At 40.3% G+C, this 21,046-nt stretch overlaps 1 protein-coding gene across 1 annotated transcript; it reads right to left on the bottom strand.

Moving 5' to 3' along the window:
* Positions 1-27: 27 nt before the first annotated feature.
* On the bottom strand, positions 28-17,114 carry slc38a8a (solute carrier family 38 member 8a). Its single transcript, XM_085358599.1, has 10 exons — positions 16,902-17,114; positions 13,931-14,129; positions 12,542-12,698; positions 11,603-11,707; positions 9,694-9,751; positions 5,888-6,002; positions 4,418-4,565; positions 1,988-2,190; positions 1,856-1,907; positions 28-130 (listed from the first exon to the last, which is right to left on the bottom strand). The coding sequence occupies exons 1-10, from the start codon at positions 17,097-17,099 to the stop codon at positions 28-30; spliced, it is 1,338 nt and encodes a 445-aa protein (XP_085214725.1). The 5' UTR covers positions 17,100-17,114.
* Between the last annotated feature and the right edge of the window lie 3,932 nt (positions 17,115-21,046).

Genomic DNA, 21,046 nt, shown 5'->3' with positions numbered 1-21,046 from the left:
CTCGGACCATCAAGGGACGTGGAAAAGTCAGATCTTTCCGAGGAGCTGCATAACAGCGATGGTGGTGCTCTGGCCAAATATGAAGGCTCCACAGATGAGCATCACCACCCCCCAAACCGTGAAGATGACTCTGGAGGACAACAAGTGGTACCAAGTGGTCAACAAATGATGGGACTTACTTTCAGTAACATCCTTCAACCCAATCTTAACTCACTCAATGAAACAGATGGTGCAGCAGCACTGAATTTAGTCTGACCTTTACTCGTGGCACTAAATAAACCAATCATCACGTTTCATTTTACCCTTTTTGTCTTGCTTTACTTGCAGACTGTGCCGTAGGTTGTACTGTTTCTTATGATGCTACAGTGCAAGTGAGAGAAAAATTAGGAGTCAACTAATGGTTCTGTAGCCCTTAGAGTTTTGCCAACTTATCGCACCATTATTAACAGAGCGAGGTCATTACAATTAACAAAAAATCTGAAAATGTTTCTCCAAAAGTTTCATCCTTTTAATATGCATGTGCCAGCCACACATAGGTGGGTTCATAATTGAGTTAGACACAGATACAGCTTGTGGATTTGATTTATTCTGAGGAGGAATCTCTGAATGAGCAAACCAGCTGACAGACAGGTTCACATCCTGAGACCTGCGACTACTATTAAAGAATTCCTTAAAAGGTTGAAACCACAAGATTAAAAGTTTAACTGAAACTTTACATTCCAGCCATACACGCTTAGAGGATTATATTCATGCATTTATCTCTCTTAGTTTCAGCTTTCTGCACGAAAAATTTTGTGTAAAAATTGGAAACACGACTATCATCATCTACAGCAACTGTGTCAGAGGATGTTAATCATACTATGAATATTTTATCAAAACAGCAGCTTCAATGTCTCCAGGTCATCAAGTTAAGTTTAGTTGCTCCTATTAAGTCACTATTTCATAAGCTGTCTGACAACAGAAAACAACAAGAAATATGGAGAGCATCAATCCCACCATAAATGTAGAAAACACTGTGTTAAAACACAGTATGAGGGGACACAGAGAGCACAAAGAAAAACGCCTAGTTTTGGCCTTCCTTAGACAAATTTCTGATGCATAATGATGTAACCTATGAGAGCAGTGCTGTGATAATACTTAATAAAGACTGATTTCTAACAATCCCACTAATGAAAGGACTTCATTGAATACACAGGTTCTGTTTGCCCTGCAGCTTGACTCTCAAGTGTGTCTATAGTTGCCCCAACTGAGTCACTGCAGTTTAGTTTCTCTATGTTATCATCAATTTAGCAACTATTTGCCTTACAAAAGGCAACAGGGAGTTAATAAATTATAAAAAGTTAAGTGTGATTTGTACTTTTTACATCAAATTCTCAATGGATATAGCAATATTATCATTTTATGTATGATAAAAATCTGGTACTGTGACAGTCCTGCGTTAGAACTCTTGATTTGCATCTTGATTTTACCAGATGTCATCCCAAATTATTATGGATTTATGAATTAGTCAGCTGAGTTGTCTATATCGCTTCTGACTAGATGTTTGCTAAATTAATCACTTTAGCTTCAGATTCCGATAACTTTATTTATCCCCATGAGGCAGTTGAGAGTACAGAGAGCGGCACATACAGTGAAATAGAATAAATGCAGGAAAAAGAACAATAATGATCATAATGATATGGTTGTCACACGAAAACAACTTGAGATATAGTGCAAGCGTGAAGATCCAGTCAAACATCCATGCAGGCATTTCAGCTTATTATGCAAACTTCCTTCATTCTTTGTCTCTTCTTTGGATTACCTTCCATCTGTATATTTGCATTACATTATCATTTAAATGAAGTTTTTCCCTCACCTGGTCTTACAGGACACCGGCTCTGACTGCATGGCAAACATCAAACAGAGCCCTGTTCAAACACAAACACAAAGTTTCAACAGCACACGTGAAACATTGGTCATAACACGCATCAATAACCAAGAGTGCTACCTGGGAAGATAAAGATGAAAAATGCGCTGATCCCTCCGATCACACTGATGACCTTGCTGATGTCTGGTACAAACACAGCGATGAGCAGCGTCGCGGTTATCCACAGGACCGTTAGCATGTAGCGGCTGCGGCTTTCAAAGTCTACCGTGACCACGCCGCTGCGTCTCTGTCGCCAGCTCAGCAGCAGGTCCTGGATCACTGATCTGAGGAGCAGAAACAGATGCGTAGCCACACACTGTCTTTTGTAATTGAAACATTGCACCCTGTGAAGACGATTTAGGTGCTCGCAGTTTGTGTCTTTGCCCTCACTTCACGTTAGGGTTGCCAACTCCCTGAAAAATAAATAAGGGACACCTCGTGGCCAGGGCCGGGCAACCCAGTTGTCTTCACCCTTCCCAGTGTGGTAGCTCTTTTTTTGTGTGTGTGAAATTATTTTTTAACCATTTGACTTGAATTTGATTTAAGCAGATGCATATTCTTTGTGATATGACCATATGGGAAACAAATGATCATTTAGCCGTTTATTTTTAGCTCAAAATGACAACATTAACACAGTAAAACAGGTCTCTTTCTTAAACAGAAGCCTGTCATGCTTAACTTTTGAGAATATAAGTAAATCTTTCTTTAAAAGAACTCTGTCCTGCTTAACTTAAAATTATATAAATTAATAGAAAGCAATAGAACGAAAAATATTCTTGTAACAGTGCACATTTAGTGCATTTAGTACAATTGGCTTCAGCTGAGGTATTATTTCAGCTTTTCTAATGCTAATCAGCTGCTCCTGTTTGTAAACCCGCTTGTTCCCATGATTACGCATCATAACTCATCATCATTATTCATCTATGTATTACTTTTATGTATTATTCATCTATTTGTTGTAATCATCCATCCTTGCAGTTGTTTATTACACAAAATAAATGATATTATCACACTTCTGGCCACATAGCGCTGATATTCACCGCACATGCCCATATTAACCTTAACCAGAGGGTTTAAACAACAAACCAGTGTTTACATACCATATCTGCTTCTGCCGTGGCCTGGTGGACAAAAAATTGGTTAAGGGTTCCCCGAGCTGTCACGCCCCTCATGTTCTTCTTGTGCCCACCACTAGAAGCATGCCTATGGAAAAAGTGCGCCGGCACACAGTGCAGTGCGCTTTATAGGTGTTATCGTGCACTTTCCCAGCCAGGTGTTTTCCTTTTCCCAGTCCTCCCTGTACTTTTGCAGCCTTTTTTCTTTTCTTTCTCTGAGGGGAACAAACATTGCTGCTCTAACGCTGGGCTTACATTGTGCGATTTTTGGCCCATTTTGAGCCGATTTTTGAGTCGTGCGACCGATTTGGTGATCGGCCCGATTTTGGCCTTCATCGTGCATCGTGTAGTATACGTGGGGTAACGAGAAGCGATTAACACCTCACGACCAGCTCCCGATCATCAATCGCTCGTGAGGGTGTCACCACAGCCGCTCACACTGCTCATGCGCAAACACGTAAACATCGGTGAAAAAGACGGCGCAGCACGGCTGTGCAGCGTGTGATCTGGACACAAGTGATGGAGGCACTTGTAGAACTTTGGAAAGCTCATCCGAGCCTTTTCGATGTGGCATCACAAAATTATCACGACCACAACAACCGTGAAAATAGTTGGATTTACACTGCTGCTCAATCACAGCTGCCTGATCATGTTTTTCATTAGCAATTTAGCAAAGTTGATGGTGGTGTGTCTGTGTGAGTGAAAGACAGAGAGAGCGAGCGACAGATTTTCTGTTATAACCTTCATGTTATGTTGGCACAGTGTGAGCACTCAGGTCGCATCAGAGCATCGGGCCGTATAGTGTGAGACCCTGCATCGTGACCTGCAAACTTCTAATCCCCGCGAGTCAATCGTGCAGTTTGAGCAAGAGCTGAATAACGTGACTGAAAAAAATCGCAGTGTCTGCCCAGCTTTAGGTGTACTGTCGTCCGAGACGTGCACCGCAGTGTCGGCGTTTGTTTCCCTGTTGGCCATGCTTGTTGTTGTGGTCATCTGTTGTCTTCCGGTATTTTCTCCGCAAGCGACCTTTCCTCGACCAATGAGATAATCTGAATTGTCATACTCGAATTGTCATAAGTGTGCTGTCAGCTCATTGGTCACAAAGCAGGAGAGGGGCTGGGAATTATGTTTTCAAACAAAGCGTTAATTCCATTAACATTTATAGACTACTTTTGATTCTCACTGTATTACGGGACAAAGTGCGTCCCTTATTAGCTCAATACGGGACGTGTACTTTTGTTTCTAAATACGGGACGATTCCGTTTTTTAAGGGACGGTTGGCAACCCTACTTCACGTAAGAGTTTTCAAATGTGAAACTTTGCTTTAACTGAGAATCGCTTCATTTAAATGGAAAAGTGAGCCAAGTTAACAAGATTCAACTGAAGAGTTGCTGACCTGCCGAGCAGCAGGGTGATGGGATAGATGGTGATGATAGAGATGCTAAACAGCAGCCTCGCGATCAGCATTAGGACATCGCTGCTAGTGTACGACATTAAAATGTCAGGCCTCGCGTCCTTTCCAAATGTCAGGAACCCATAAACTCCTGCAACAGAGAAGTGTGAAGGTTTACAGTTACCAACAACTGCAGCTTATCTGCAGCCACACAAACAATGATTTATAATCATTTCACGAGTTATTTAAAAAAAAAAAATAGATATAAAACTTGGGTAAAGCCACCTTGATGTAACTCATTGCTTTATGAGGTAATGGTTTTAATCCTTGACTTGAGTGTTTTGGGGCATCACCAGCTTTTTTTATGAAACCCAGCGTCACAATGAGTGAACCTGAATGAAATATGAAGGTTGTCCTGTAGAAGCAACTCTGAAGTCACCTTAAAATGCCTAAACAGGCCTATTTGTGGAGTTATTTTGAAGATTATTTTGAAATTAACTTTGTGGTCACTGAAATTCTGTTGATTTTGCAGAGTCACAGGTTTAAAAAAAAAGGCTTAAAAAGCAGGCTGACTTTGTCCCAAAATAAACTGAAAATTCTCCTCCCATTCAGTCACAAAGGTAGTCAAAACCTATGGCCTACCCTTACTCTATCGTCTTTCTTATTATACATAGAACTACAAATTACAAAATTAATTGAATGTTCAAAAGAGCTTCCAACTAGCAGATAAGATAATCAACCTTTTAAAAAGTGTTTACAAAGGCCATCAACTCTGGTCATTTTCCCATCGCCTTCTAAAGAACTCAACTTCTTTTTTGCAACCGAAAGAGTTGCCCTCTGTTGGCCTCTGTGAGCAGAGTGAGGATTACTGTCAGTTCATATTTTTTGTGTATGCGTATGAGGTTAAAACTTGTACGTGATCACAATTTCTTTCCAGAATTACAGCCAAGCTGAGCCACATTCAGAGCACCTCAGATGGCTGCAACTCCCTGAGCCTGGTTCTGCCGGAGGTTTCTTCCTGTTAAAGGGAGTTTTTCCTTCCCCCTGTTGCCAAAGTGCTTGCTAATAGGGGGAAATATGATTGTTGAGTTTTTCTCTGTATGTATTATTGTAGGGTCTACCTTACAATATAAAGCGGCTTGAGGCGACTGTTGTTGTGATTTGGCGCTGTATAAATAAAACTGAAATTTAAAGCAGTTCTTTTTTTTCATTGGGCTCAACAAGAGTTTAGTACAATACATAGGAACCAAAAATGGAGTATTTGATGAGTAGTTACATATTTCATCGGATGTAATGTATATTAACTGCATAGCTGTATAGTATGTAACTGCAAAACTAAAATAAAGTCCATCATTAGTGAGATAAAATCAGTATTCAAGTAATAAAAAACGTGTATAAGAGTACATAACACATAAGATATGAAATATAACTTGGGTGGGTTGTGGAGAGAGGAAGCAGAGGAAGTCATTTGACCTGTGAGGGAGTAAATGACGAAGCAGAAGATCATGGAGATCACAGAGATGAAGACCCAGTGAGAGAGCCGCTGGTTCTCCAGGCTGCTGTAGATGGCGATGGACGCCTCGTGACACTGAAACCAGCACAAAGATGTGAAATTCAATCACACTTTAAGTATAGAAGGAAACAGTAACAGTGCCCACAGTCAGACAATCCCCTGACACATTGAGCCAAACGCTTCAACCAGGGAATAGTCGCTGGTCAGACTGCATGTCTCTGTAACAGTCTGCGTCGGATTATTCTCCTCTCTTTGGATCTCATAGTTCAGGCTGGTCTTATTATGTCTGATGTTACTGCCAGTGTGACGAACTGAGGTAGGAAATAAAAGAAGGTGCACGGGCTGTGTCAGTGGCACAATAGGGCTGAATTAATCCTTCATAGATTTCAGGATAAAGACTCTTGTCCCTACTTGATCCCAGCTGCCACCGGGCAGTGTAAAATCTCGCTTCCTTTTTCCTTGCCCTCCCTTCCTCTCAGGATCTCATCAGCCCTCTATTCAACCCTTTGCCCTGCAATCACTCACCCTGAGGGAGCGTGTCTATGTGTTTGTTTGAGAGGACATGCATCAATCCTCTCACACTTTCGCCTCCTTTTATTAGATCCCGCCACCAGCCTTCAGGGGTTACCTTGGCAACTTGGGAAGTTACACATCAGTCTGTCCTGCTTGAGACTGACAGAATGATCTTTTTTCCATGCACTCTGCCCTGCTATTAAATATGAAAAGCTCACTCTGCGGCGCTCCCACGGAGCACAGTGAGCAGCAGCTTGCTGACCTTTACACTGAAGTTAAACACACTCTCCTGAGAAGCCTTAAAGATTAAGTGAGAACACCCACTCTCCAATATGAGCCATTATATGCTACATAGAAAGTTCTATATTACATCAAAGAGCAAAAAAACACACAAAACGACTTCTGTGTTTCCAGCCCAATACAATGGACGTGAATGATACGATGTGAGAGTGTATTTAGCCAAATAATCTATACGTTTTGCTGATGTTAAATTTAGCTAGACATTATCAGACATAAACATTTCCTGAGGGAAATATCAGCTTTATACACAGCTGATCCACCTAATGGAGCCCTTGCAGTAGCTTCATTTTATATTCCAAAATCTAAACATCTGGCACGCACTGAGTCAATAACGCTGAGATGTGCATCCTCACATCCTCACTTCTGCTTGCGTTGAGATATTTAACACCCTCCACCTGCCCGTCCGCCTGATGCAGTAAGAGCACTGACAAAGCACTGACAGCAGTTTTAAAGCTTCTTTTTGGTACGTGTTGAGCAAACATCGTGCATCTCAGACTTTGTCATAGCTTGGCCCTCTCGCTTGTAATACGCCCCAGTGGCTAAATGGTAAGGCTGCATACCTCATGACCTTGGCGCCTATACTTTCCAAGCACCTTTGGTGTAAATATAGATGGATTTGCTTTGGTTTATTTCTGTAACCTTGTGATTCCCCAAATCTCTGTCATAAACCGATTTGCCAGCTTCTGTGTGAACGTAAAAGTATGTGACTTGTTTTGGCATTTTAATTTTATCTGATGGCCGCAGCAGTGATGCAGAGAGGCTGTCCAGGAAGAGTGAGGGCCATGCCAACTATAGTTTAGCATTATTTTTTAACGATAAAGCTCTATTTTGATTCCTGAGACTTTATGGAAGAAAGAATCAAGACATGGAAGATTTCTATTCTTATCCAACTGCAACTACGGTGCTTCATACACGATAAAATTACAGGATGACTGCTTCAACATTTACACAGTCACATCTGTTTTTGGACAATGGCACATTTTTTTGCCTACATTCACCAAAACAGTTGATTTTAAATGAAACAATCTGTGTAACTGAGCTGCAAACTTTCCGCTTTAATTCAAGGGGTTTAACAATAATTTTCAACTATTTAGGAATTGCAGTCATTTTTATACACAGTCTCCCATCTTCAGAGGCACAAAAGTGATTGGACACATAATTTCAAATAGGGATTGTTTTTAATGCTTGAAGGTTCTTTGCAGTCAATGTGTGCCTGAAGTCGAGAACCCATGGACATCATTAAATGCTGTATTTCCTCTCTTGAGATACTGTCGGTGGCCTCTAATGCAGCTGCCCTTAGTTGCTGCTCATTTTGTGGCTCTCTGCCTTCAGTTTTCTGTTCAGTAATTGAACAAAATGTTCTGGTCTAAATTCTTTGTCCTGAGAAACTTGGGTTGATTTTGCACTACCCTTTAAATCTGCCACCCAAGTCATCAAAGTCCTAAGATATGCTTTGAATCATTTGCTCTGTGAAAAGCCATCTAATCTGTGTTGCAGCATTTGGCTGATCTGAGCAATCAGTATAGTCTTTTTCCACTTCACACTTCATCTAACTTCTAAAAACACTAGTGGCCTGGTTCCACTAGCAGCCATCCATACCCATGCCATAACATTCCTTCCACCATGTTTGATAGATAATCTTATATTGTTCAGATCATGAGCTGTTTCTTTCCTTCTTAATACTTTTCTCTTTCCATTGTTCCAATAGAAGGCAAACTGGGTTTTATTTTAAATAAAATTTTAAATAATTCTATTTTTTTTAGCTGTGCCACCTGTTTCAGATGTTTTCTGGCAAAATCTAATCTGCCCTTCGTGTTCTACAGCAAGATGCAAACAATTGCTTTGCATCTTGCTGTAAACCCTCTGTATTCATATTGATGTTTCTTGATTGGAGACTATGATCCACTATGTTGGTATAAAGAGTCAAAATTACAAAAATTGTTATTGCTCCAAAACATATGGACCTAATGCCTTTAATAGCCCCGGCTGCCTCAGTCTCAGTGTCCTCAGCCTTAAAAGCACAAGAACAAAACAACACTTTTCTTGTTATTTTCTGAAAGTGACATGGCAGCTGTGTCTGTATCATTTACAAACATAAGACCCATATTTTAAATTACAGCAAATTATCACATGTCATCTAAACGCATTCTCTCCCATTACGTTGGTTTGTATACATCTACAAATGTCAGCTAAATTAAAACCATTGAGCCATTTATCAAGCTTTTTGATTGTAAGAGCAGTACTTCAGATTTTTTTCCCACTCACATTAAGAGCAAACTTTAACCTTATCTCAAGAAATTTGGCTAAAAAATTAAATTAATTCCTCCACTGTTATTATCTCAGGCAAACAATTCAAATTCTCCTGCAAAACAACAAAATGCTGTACTTAACCCCCCCCCCCCCCCCCCCCCAAAAAAAAAGCTGAAACAGAAACTAACACAGAACACATGACCTGGTGTTTGTTTGCTATCTTTCCAGTACAGCGAGATCATTTATTTGCCAATGTATTTCCACTTTGTTACCTTTATACCTTTTGTTTTTAATTTCCTGTCTTATTATTTATTATTTTTGTAAATGTCCTAATCGTTTTGCAGAGGCAAATGAGTCATGCTTTTTACCATTTATCTCAATGGTTTTGGGGGCAGAGACATCAGAGCCACATATCTAAAGCCTTTATAAATACTGAAGTCCAAAATATCTGCAGTATGACTAAAAGACGTTCAGGTGAAACATTATGAAGACGTGCCTCATTACCTGCTTAGAAATTACTTGCATATTTAGCCACATATATACACTTCCAAGCAGTTTTTCCTGCTGATACATTACGTACTCCTCCACAGACAGCTGTGCTTGCACTGGCCTCCAGCCTTAAGGCAGCACGACGATGCAAACACATGTTATCCAAGTTTTAGATGAACATAAACATCAACATATTTTAAATTGCTGCACTCACTTGGAAACCAAAGCAGATGGTCGGGATGACACTGAACATGGCGGCCCAGGAGTTCATCCTTAAGGAGGAAACACAAGAGTCATTTTCATGGATTCACAAATGCCACCGGAAGAAGAATTAGTCTATTATTGAGGCACCGCTGATAATGCCATGGCATTTAGAGACTCTTCACTCTAGAGTTACTCTGTCAATCACAGGCAAATGGGTGATAAGAGCTGCCGAGTTAAGTCAGTGATCCAGACAGAGCAACACAGGGCTTCAAGTGGACAACTGCGTCTGTCCTAGTGGCCTCAATTCAGACAGATTTATGAGGAAGCTTTACAAAAGCCATATTTCCTGGGTGCAACCTCAATATGTGGACTAGCTCTGGTGATGAAGTATATTTACGACACATATATGATAACTAAAAGATGAAAACTTCATCATCAAGACTGAAAAGAGCATTTAAGAGAAGAGTTAGAATATGTTTATTAGAACTAGACAGGACTGCTGATGCCTACCTAACAGTCAAGAAACCCCTTTCTGCAGCACCCCCTGGTGTTGGGTGCCAGTATCAAAAATGTGTCTGCATAGAGTTCTGTGAAGAGGAACGTTTTCAAAAGAACCTCCATTGGCAGCAATAATTTGAAGTGATTGTTTTCCATATGACTTAATCAGTGTCTCACATTGTTGTGGAGGATTTCTATCCCACTCTTCTTTAAAACAACGCTTCATGGATGGATGAAGTTTTTATATATATATATATATATATATATATATATATATATATATATATATATATATATAAAACTTCATCCATCCATCCTTAACAAGGTTACCGGTGGAGCCGGTAGGTTACACTCTGGACAGGTCATTTGCACCATTCACACCTATGCCCAATTTAGGATCAACTAAATTAACCTAACCTCACTAAATGCATGTCTTTGGCCAGAGTACCCAAAAAGAACATGCAAACTCCACACAGAAAAACCCAGGACCCTTTTGCTGTGAGGCAGCGGTGTTAACCAGCATGCTACCTGCTACGGTCGCTCACCTCTAGTGGCTCTCCCTTAATGAGAGAGTTTTTTTTCTCCCTTTCCTGTGTTCCAGGTCTGCCTCATGAGCTGGAGCTGAGGTGTGTTGCAGCTCGTCAGCCACGACTGCCATCTCAAACCGCCACGCCCCTTCCACGTCCCCCATTTGCCAGAACTGTGAGCTACAGTGGTTTGGGCAGCAGGCGGCAGCTGTGTGTGAATTTAAACTCTGTGTAACTTTGACTTTCTTTCTTTGTTGTGAGTAAAAGTATGCCTTTACAGTGTTAATAGTTAATCACAGTGGAAGCAGGTAGGGGTGCTCTGCCATTTTTGTTTCAATTGTTTTCTCCTGTTTTTAGCTGGACAGGGAGCTCAGCCACTGTATTCTGTTTTTGGCTCGAGAGTTCTTGATGTGTTTTCTTAGTTTGTTTTGTTTTGTTTGTTGTTTTTGGCCTTGGAGACCGTGAAGAAAAGAGCTTCCCTGTGTTCATCTTTACTTTAGTAGTTTTGTGTAATAAATCACGTTTAATGACACCTATTTTTCTTTTTCACTTTGTTACTTTCTTTCTTTTTTTTAACAAAAGTGGTTCCATGGTGTAGTGGATAATGCATTTGCATTATATGTGAAGGATTTAAAATTGTTTACACTAAATATTATCTAAGAGTGAATCAGCACAGTTCTAAAAATAAAAATAAAAAACCAAGCATTGAGCTGGAGAACTGAAAACAAGCGAATCAACCACAGCATTGATAATTCACTGCACTCTCGATGCTGCCAGTCTGTCCGAAGACCAGTCTGAACCTCACTTCACTTACTGTTGTGACCAGTGAAGCAAGCAGATTGTTTGGAGCCCTGGAACCCATTATTTGTAGCCCTCACACACAAACGTACGTACCCATTGGTGTGGAGAGGGCTGTTGTGAACCAGAACAGAAGGCATGGTATGGTATTTGATGATGATGGCTGTGGTCAGGTAGGTCGCAGCCAAAGTACCCAGAACACTGTGAGAGGATGGAGACAAAAAGCCTGCTTCAGACAGAAATCAGACTGAAACATTCAGTCCAACATAAAATGAATGAGAGGCTTACTTGAGGCTGACCAGGGTCATGTTCTCTACTCATTTATCCATATAGAGACATGCTTGACCTGTATGCTCTGAATAAATGAGGATCATAATCCTCTTCTTTAAGAAAAGAAACGCTGCGGCACCGTAAAGCTGAGTAAGCACACCTCCAAAACACTTTAACAAATCTGAACACCAGTTTTGCAGGCTATGCTACTCCTGAGAAACAACCTTTATACTTCACCCACCACACAGAAACCTCAAAATTAGGTCTGCAACTGACTATAACTTACACAACAGCTTATGGCCTGTGAATGGTGATATTAGAAGGGCGCTTGTAATAGGATTTTGTATTAATATTACAGTAAATATGAAACTGTATGCTGAGCCAAGATGTTAAAGTTGTCATGAAGGCTGCCAGCAGGTAAAAGGTCATCGATCTTGATAACATTAATCTCCTCATTACTTATTGGTTTCCTATATCGTGATCATTTTTCCTAATTTGACAGTTTGGCCTTTGGGTGGCAGCACAGTGAAGTTTTTGAAATAATCAAAAAAGAAACTGTGAATGAAAAGTCTCACACAAATAATCATAAAGAAATCAAGTATTTTTCAGTGGGTAGTTCAGGCATTGTGACTAAAATCTTTTGGATACAGCTGGGTGCAGCAGGAAATATGAATGATAAATTTGAACCGTCCATTAGCTGTCATTATCACCTAATTTAAAAAATAATAATAACTACTATAAGTGCCACCACATGTAACACCTGACCTGATGTATTTCTGAATGCTGATCTCTTTGGAGATGGATAATGGCAGGATGAGGAAGAAACAGAGCAGCACCAAAGCGAAGCGCCGGTCCATGTAGAAGTGTTCTGGCATCTCTGACTCCGGAAGATTAGTTACCAGCTCATGCAGGGAGTCGCTCACTGACAGACACAAAACAGCGACGTAACAACACACATATATCACAGATGTGAAAGTTAAATGCATTTTTTTTAAAAAACAGAGAAAATGCAAATAAAACTGCTGTCTAATTCATGAACAGCAATCTGCTTCTACCAATTTCCCTGCTTGCATATCTCAGTTTGGTTTTAAAAAAATAAACTTGAAAAAAGATGTTGCTAAATGAAAGTGCTGAAAAGTCCAATTCAAAACAGATCACAGTGGTAAATGTGCCCAAAAACCTAAATCAAAAACACATTCTTGTGCTTCAATCGCTTTCCTTTTTTCTAAAAAAGTAAAATATGTCTAGAAATCCATTTACAAACTATGAATCTGTGGCTCCATAAACTACAGATGGATGGATTTTATAAACCAAGTGTACAGATTTATATATTTTTCCCACTGGCCCTTCAAGAAAGCTGTATTTTAGAGGATATGAATTATGAATCTATTTCAGTGCCTGTAATCTGGACAGAAAGATTATATACAATAGGATCCTATCATTTAATCACTTTAAATCTGCATTTCATCTTAGAGATGACACGAGCTGAGCAAGGCTGCCAAAACTGCAGTTGCTCTGTGGTTTTGAAATACACTGTTGAACATTTATGTATGTACTGTCTATTTGCATCACTCTCTGAATTATTTTCACTCTTCTAACTGACATTTAGTGCATGCTCACTTCTTTGAAGTATCAAACTGAACTGTATGAAAGAGGCAATATCAGGGCTGTAAAATTAATGTAACAATGTAGTACAAAAGTCTGCATTTCCTCTTCCAGCCACTTGAGGCTGCCTCCAAAAGCAAACTGATCCCCCATGTTTCATTTTTATTAGTAACATAAAACAAATCTGTCACTCAACACAGTTCAATCGTATTTATAAATCTCTAGTTCACAACTGTGACATTTGACATTTGCTGAACAACTGACATTAAAATCCACCAGAAATGTGTCGAATCAAACCTGCAACGAGCTGCAGTGGTTTCATGTTGCTGCAACACAGAGCCAACAGATGCATTTCTGTACCACTGTGTCTGCATTTATCCATTCAAACACAACACAACACTGAGAGTTCGAACTAAATACAGTATTCAACACACTCTGAATAGCTCCTGCTGGCAAACAATGTTGGATAACAGGAAAATGATTTTTTTTAAAAATAGTAAATTTAGGAAATGATGAAAGATTGAAAAATAAAAGTGAACATTAACTCACACTTTTCCAGCTGGTCATCCACTATGACCAGAAAGGCCACAGAAATCATGAAGAGGTTGAAGACAAAACAGATCTCACACAGTTGGCCAATGACATGCCCACATATCTTCTTCACCACCGCCTGGTAGGTGCATTGGCCACTAATGGACGAGGAATAGCCCAGGATAATCAGGCCACTAATCAGGAACACGAGGGAAACCTGAGCAGGTGAAGAAAACCAAGACAATAAGACAATGTTAAATCAACTTCCAAGTGTTATTTTGACTGTGTTCTGCTCAATACATTTAAATGACAAAAGCCTAAATTCAGTCAAACTGAATACCCTTTGTTCACGTGCAGCTCTAGGTCCTGAGTCCAAAAGTGCTTGGTAAATAAAAGATCATCAGGAAACATTAAAGTTTTCTTTTTGCCCGTGCACGTTTGGGAAACATCAGTGTTTCACTAACTTCTGATCAGGTCCTCGTGTCTATTTTTAAATGTATTGCATACTCTGCTGATGGATAACATAAGTGAAACTAATACAATTACTAAATGCCTGTGTGGATGCATGTAATTTATTGGCAGTGTGACAAATGTATTTAATGAATGACCCCATGGAAAACTAAGAAATGCACTGGGTGTCACAGCAACTCAATAATGCACTTAGACATGTAATGGTGACATTGTCAAGATGACCTGTTCATGGTCAAACTGAGAAATCAGAATATGGAAGAAAGGTGATTTAAGTGGCTGTAAATACATGGTTGTTAGTGCCAGAGAGGCTGGATTAGTATTTGGATACTGGATTATGCTGATCTACTGGGAGTTTTCCACTCAATCATCTCCAGAGTTTATATAGAACAGTCTGAAAAAGAAAAAATATCCAGTAAGCACCAAGTCTTGATATGAGAAGTCAGAACAGAATGACCAGACTGTTTCAAGTTGATAGGATGGAAACAGTAATTCAAATGACCACTTGTCTTCTATGCAGGAGAGCATCTTTGAATTCATAAAATGTTAAACCTGGAAGCAGAAGACCAGACCAGGTCTCATTCTTGTCAGGTAAGAACAGGAAACTGATATATGATATCTGGGACTCTCCACCATTTGACCTTGGAACTGAAGGAGCTTCTCGGATGAGAGGTGAAATGTCTTCAAGTAACTTAAAGAAGTCCAGACGCTTTTCTTTGCAAGCTCCTTTGACAACAGGGAACTGAGGCTACAGTTTTCCTGTTCTGGGCTCACCAAAACTGGGCATCAGCGGACTCAGAAAATATTGCCTGGTCTGATGAGTCTTGATTTCTGCTGCAACATTTGAAAGGTAGAGTCAGAATTTGGCATAAACAACATCAAAGCATGGCTCCATCATGCGCTGTTCAGGCTGGTGGTGGTGCTGTAATGGTGTGAGGGATATTTTCTTGACACACCTTTGGCTTCTTAGTACCAGATGACCATCAATTTAAATGCCACAGCCTACCTGAGTACTGTTGCCTGATGTCCATCCCTTTATAACTGCTGTGTACCCATCTTGTGATGGCTGCTTCTAGCAGGACAGCGCGCGATATCACAAAACTCAGATGAACCGAAACTGGTTTCTTGAACATGACAGAATATTCACTGTAATCTAAAGACTTCCATAGTCACCCGAACCCAATGCAAATGACAAGTGTACAACAACTGCATGATCGATCATGTAAATGTGGACCAAAACCTGTGAGGTATGTTTCCAGCACCTTGTTGAATTTATGCCACAAAGAATTTAGACACTTCGCAAAGCAAAAAGGACTCCAGCTCCGTCCTAACACGATGTATCTGATAAAGTCTTCAGTCAGTCTATAAACAGTGCTACCAGCTGCAGGTGACTGTGCCTGTGCACACTCTTAACTTTAAGCCTCAACAGTATCCAAATGGGGGATTTGATTTTAACAGTTCAGTTCAACCATCATTACCATGTATGAAGGGGAAATGATCCACAGCAGGGATGTCAAACTCTATACACATAGTGGTCCATATACAGCCCACTTTGATCCAATGAGACTACATGATAAATGTGTAAAATTACAGAAAAAGTTAGTTCATTGCTCAGACTGTCCTGTAATTATAAAATATGACGTTTTTGCAATGGACTGACTAATAACAGAAAAACAGGAACTTTCCTGTTATTTAATTGAGTAATAAAAAATAAAATACAGGTGAAAGTTTGAAATCTATGCACTTCTTTATATTTTCTAAAGCTGTCCAGTGGGCCGGATTCATTCATCTATCATTAGTTAAAGACCAAACTAGAGCTAAAAGTAGAGCAAATATTGGAATTTTGTTAGTCACATATAATTACATGCAAAAAGTTCACTGAATACTAACACATGTTAAATTTTAAGTGTGAGTATTGTGACACCTGTATATTTGTCTTTTTTCTGCCCCTTAGTGGCCAAGAATGAATGGCTGCAGCTTTAAATATGTTTAAAATCTTCACTGAGTTTTATGAGTGCAGAGAGTATCCAGAGAGGGTAAAACAAGAAAAAAAATATAAGTCTTGAACAATCTTTGCTCTGTGGAGTTGCTTTGCTAAACAAATTGCCAAAATTACAGTTTTAGAGTCTGCACATTAACAAGAAAAAGACTTTGTGGGGATTTCTTTACAAACTTTTGGACCACTATAGAGGCCAAGTGAGGAGAACATTTTTATTGAGATAAGAATAAAGTGAATTTTAAAGTCCTGAGGTCAAGTCTAACATGGCCTCTCCTGCCATGTGGAGAAGATCACAGTGTTTTTAATTAATCTCAGAGGGCCCCAGTTTAAAGGAGATAAGATGTATCACTTCCACTCAAAAACCTCCCAGAATCAATAAATATAAAACTGTTATTGCTGATAAATAATCTTTTTAAAAAAAGGTAATTTTGTGTATTAGACAGGACTCAGTGATGCAGGGGGAAAAAATTCAAAGTGTGAATTTTTGTATAATATGTCTTTCTAAAATGAATAAATACCCACCAGCTCCACGGTGATAGCGCTGTGGATTCCTCCGGCTCTCTCGAAGGCCCAGGGGAAGTTGAGGAGCCCAGCACCCAGAGCGGATTTAAGCATGATGAAAATGGCCCCCACAGAGCCCAGCCGGGGCCCAACGTCCAGAGGTGGCTTGGCCGAGGCTGAAGCCAGAAGACTGATGCTCTCTCTGGCCAATTCCTCCATGCTCCGACCGCCAGGAGACTCACTGCGCGATACTGCGGTGCTCGCAAGTAGACTGCAAACAGGAGCAGGTCACTTGGATGCTGGGCTTGCCTCTCATAGGGGCCCACTGAGCAAGGTGGGCCGGCTGGAGAGCGGGTGGAGGGAGGGGTGGATCTGCTGCTGCTGCCTTCAGGTGCTGCTCAGAAACTTTTTACCTGTCTTTTAACTTAATCCAATGGATCACTTTCATATTGTTGTTGTTGTTATCTTCCCAAGACTTTCCTCTTTGTTTTGGTTTATTTTGTTAAAAAAAAAAGGAGAAAAAAATCGAAATAAAAAGAAGTAATATTTAATCTGCCAAAGGACTTATTTAGAAAGCGTTCAATGTGCAAATTATTTGAAAACAAATGGGGGTTTTTTTTACATTTGTTTTTACCTTGTGTAATAAAAATGACATATTTTCTCAGTCTATATCTTATTCTAAAGGTCCTGGCAATAAAGTAGAAAATGTAGTACGCTATGAAATATGCTCTAACTGAACAGCAATAGTGTGAAATGCCTAACTAACCTTAATAATATGTTCGTAATAAGGGCTAAATGTGGTGTTCCAGTCTGTCTGCATAACTGGTTATGTAGAAAAAAAAGTCAAGTTGAGCTTCTCAATTCAGTAACCTGAATATATACACACAACAACAAACAGCCAGTATGTGTGCGTGGACAGAATTAAAGAAAAGGCTGGAATATCTATGCTAGGGAGCATCTTAGAATGAATCCTGGAGGTTGGGGTCTTTGTGAGGGCTAAATGTCCTTGACTGGTAAAGACAGTGAAAGTCTGGAAACAGAGTGGATGAGGAAGACTAAGACCTGCAGTGTGAACGTAGCCTATGGATCTGGCCTCTCCATTAGTGTTTTCTGCTTGGAGCAGAGGATCAATGGAAGATGACCGTTTTTCTTTGAAAGCTTTCTTGCACGTTCTTTTCTCTAAACATGCCGCCATTGTATCCCCTTTTCCGTCTTCCCTCTCATTCCCTCTTTTTGATGCTTTTATCTGCTTTTGTTTGCGGTGCCTCATTTAGTAGGTTGTCTGGTCTGGAAGGGGAAGTAAACATGAAGACAGTTCTGAATGGCCTACATATGTCCAGCAGAAATAACATGGGAGCATCAACTTGTAAATTTCATGCACAGGATTGATTCAGGGGTACAAAAGCCAAACCCACTTTGTTTGAACTCATCCCTTCCAAAATTTATATGTAACTTTATTTCACTTGTGAAATTGAGTTTCTTGACTTTTAATTTCATGGATGAAAATGAAAAAGCAACACAAATCAATTTCCTGCGGTGCAGTCACAGGGTAACAGATTGCACCCCGGAGTTTAAAGCCAGCTTTCTGGGAGGGGGGGGGGAGTAAGAAAGGAGAGATGCAGAAGCTACAAGCAATTTGTTGATTTGCATGCATAACCCATGTGTTTGGGATTCAGACACTGAGGAAAAGGAAATTGATCTCACAAATTCCTTTGAAAATTAACGAGCCTGCCACCAGAATTGGGCATGGAGATAATGAATGAGCGGAGCTGTGTTAATGGGGGTCCTTTCACAGCTTAGGTATCACAGGCCTGGACAAGCTCCAAGCAGAGAAATGCTACAGATGCAAGAACGCACACAGCACAAACAGGGAAAATGCTACAAAGCAGCTATAAGATGTGAGGAAGAATCATGGCCCTGATTTGACTCACCAGCTACACACATGGGAAATTAATTAGTAACGGATCCTAGTGGGCACATAAAAGTATCAGAAATCGCCTGATTCAAATTTTTAACCAAAGGTTTGGCAGCACATTTTTAGACGTCATCACTGGCTGCTTTCTGATAGCTTCCAGGTGTATGTGATGGGTAATTCAGATGATTTGGTGCATATTTCTTAAACACGCAGGAGGAAAGCTTACATAGAACGTGGCTGTTGAAACGCTGGGAGAGCTGGAGGAGCAGGAGTTTAGATTTCAGCCAGCGTGTCATGCTGGATACTAGTAGGATGTGATAAGGGAAGAACCAATGGATCATTTGGAGAATTCAGCTCAGAGCCACCCCAGTATATGTTTCAACTGCTCGTTCAGAATATAACCCTACAACCTGGTTGACCCAACAGGAAGTCCTGGCATCTGGGAACCTTGGAGGAAACAAGGGCATGTGACCTCCACTCACCACCAGCTTTCCCAAATCTTGTTAGCACGGCAAGCTGGCTCCGGGGTCATTTCCCAGTTTCCCAAGGTTCCGAGGGAGATTAGTTCTTAAGTGGAGCCATCATCCAAGAAGACTGGTGACAGATTCACAGGCTGATCTGGCCTATTAGGCTTGGATAAAGAGCCAAAGCTCAGAGCCCCCAGCACACCGGCATACATCACCTCTGATGAAATCAGCCTGCATCACTGAATTCAGCCCAATACCAATACTAAACCCATGAGTGGTGTGGAATTAGTCCAGTCAATCTGTGATTACTCCTCGGAAAGGAATGCAATTATTTCTTCTCAGCAGTCTGCCTCATGTCACAGGTTTAACCTCCACTTTTTAATCACTCTCTAGCGCTCGTGGTGACTGGAGCCAAAATGTTAGGTACGTAGGTTTGATCAGTTCTTTGTGATACCTGGAGCACAGTGAAGAGAAAATGTGCAAGAAAATGCAATTAATACAAAGACTAAAGCTATGATGGCATTTTTAATGCTGATTAAGCAGCTCAGTTTTATTTTTATTCAAATTAGGATTCGAGTCACCAGGACATCTACGTGGTCTAGCAGTTAAAGGTCAGAGCGGGTAAAGACAGGAACAATATAGTCCCCCAATCTACCTGTGGATGGTGACCTTTTGGCACATCAATAAACCTCTGTCTGCCACCTCCAAATGTTTATTGTTGAATGATCAAACATGCCCCCTACAAAAACCTTCTGGAAGCTTTTATTGATTTTGAGCCATTTCCCCAGGTATTTTGCTTTTAAGAAATTACTTTTCACGTAGGTAGCTTTGTGAGATGTGTGTGTGTGACTGAACCATCCTTGATTTTTGGAATAGAGCATACATTTCAACTGCATCCACAGGATGGAAACAGAAAAAGAAGCAAATGCATGATGCACAGCTGTAACCATTGTACCAGTGGTTACAGGTCCTACTGGGACCTACTGGTCCCAACAGGGAGCAGTGGACATTACATAAAAAAGGCCAAAAAATAAAATAAAATAAGGAAAACCACTAATGGAACCACCAAAAGGTTCAAAAAGGTTGTTCATGGAAACAAAGAAAAGAAACAGCAGTTTGCACACTGCTGATTCTTTGCCTTTATCACATCTAAATATGGATATGTGCATGTATTTTTCCATTTGTTCCCCTGCTAATATAAATGTAAGACTTAAAAATGTTGTAATTGGTGAGCAAATCTGCACCTCACCTCAAAGAACTCTCTTTAAGGTGTCAGGAGTGCTGCTGAGTGCATGACAAGTTTATATGAAGCCTGACTACAGAGTGCTCAGCCATGTCTGATGAACTCCCTGGAGTGGTTGAGGTTAACAACTACAGATTTTTACATTTAAAAAAAATCTGCAAGTTTTGCATTTCAGAAGAGTTGGCTTAGTAGATGCTCCACTGTAGATCATATCTTAGAGACAAATTCCAGCTCTGAAAAAAGAAAGCAATGCAGAAGAGTCTTAAACCTGCATTCCTTATAATGGCCAGCAGGGAGCAACTGTTCTAGTTGCCTAATTTACAACCTCGGTAAACAGGTTCCTTTTTTTTTTTTTTTTTTTTAAATATACAACAGATGTTTATTTTGGACATGATGCTACCCATGTGAGTCATAACCTCGGGTAGGCTTTAGGGTGGGCCAACACTAATCGAAATTGCTAGCCCACGACTGCACAGGGTCCTCAGTTTCTTAGATCCACTTCGTAATCCTCGTCCTCTTATTCCAGGCCTCTTTTAGATAG

This window comes from Diplotaxodon limnothrissa, linkage group LG7 (assembly GCF_057381915.1).
Source record: "Diplotaxodon limnothrissa isolate DT_005_m linkage group LG7, D_limnothrissa_male_GT1.1, whole genome shotgun sequence".
Taxonomy (NCBI): domain Eukaryota; kingdom Metazoa; phylum Chordata; class Actinopteri; order Cichliformes; family Cichlidae; genus Diplotaxodon; species Diplotaxodon limnothrissa.
Note: the sequence above shows the minus strand (reverse complement) of the source record. Positions and strands in the feature narration are given on the sequence as shown.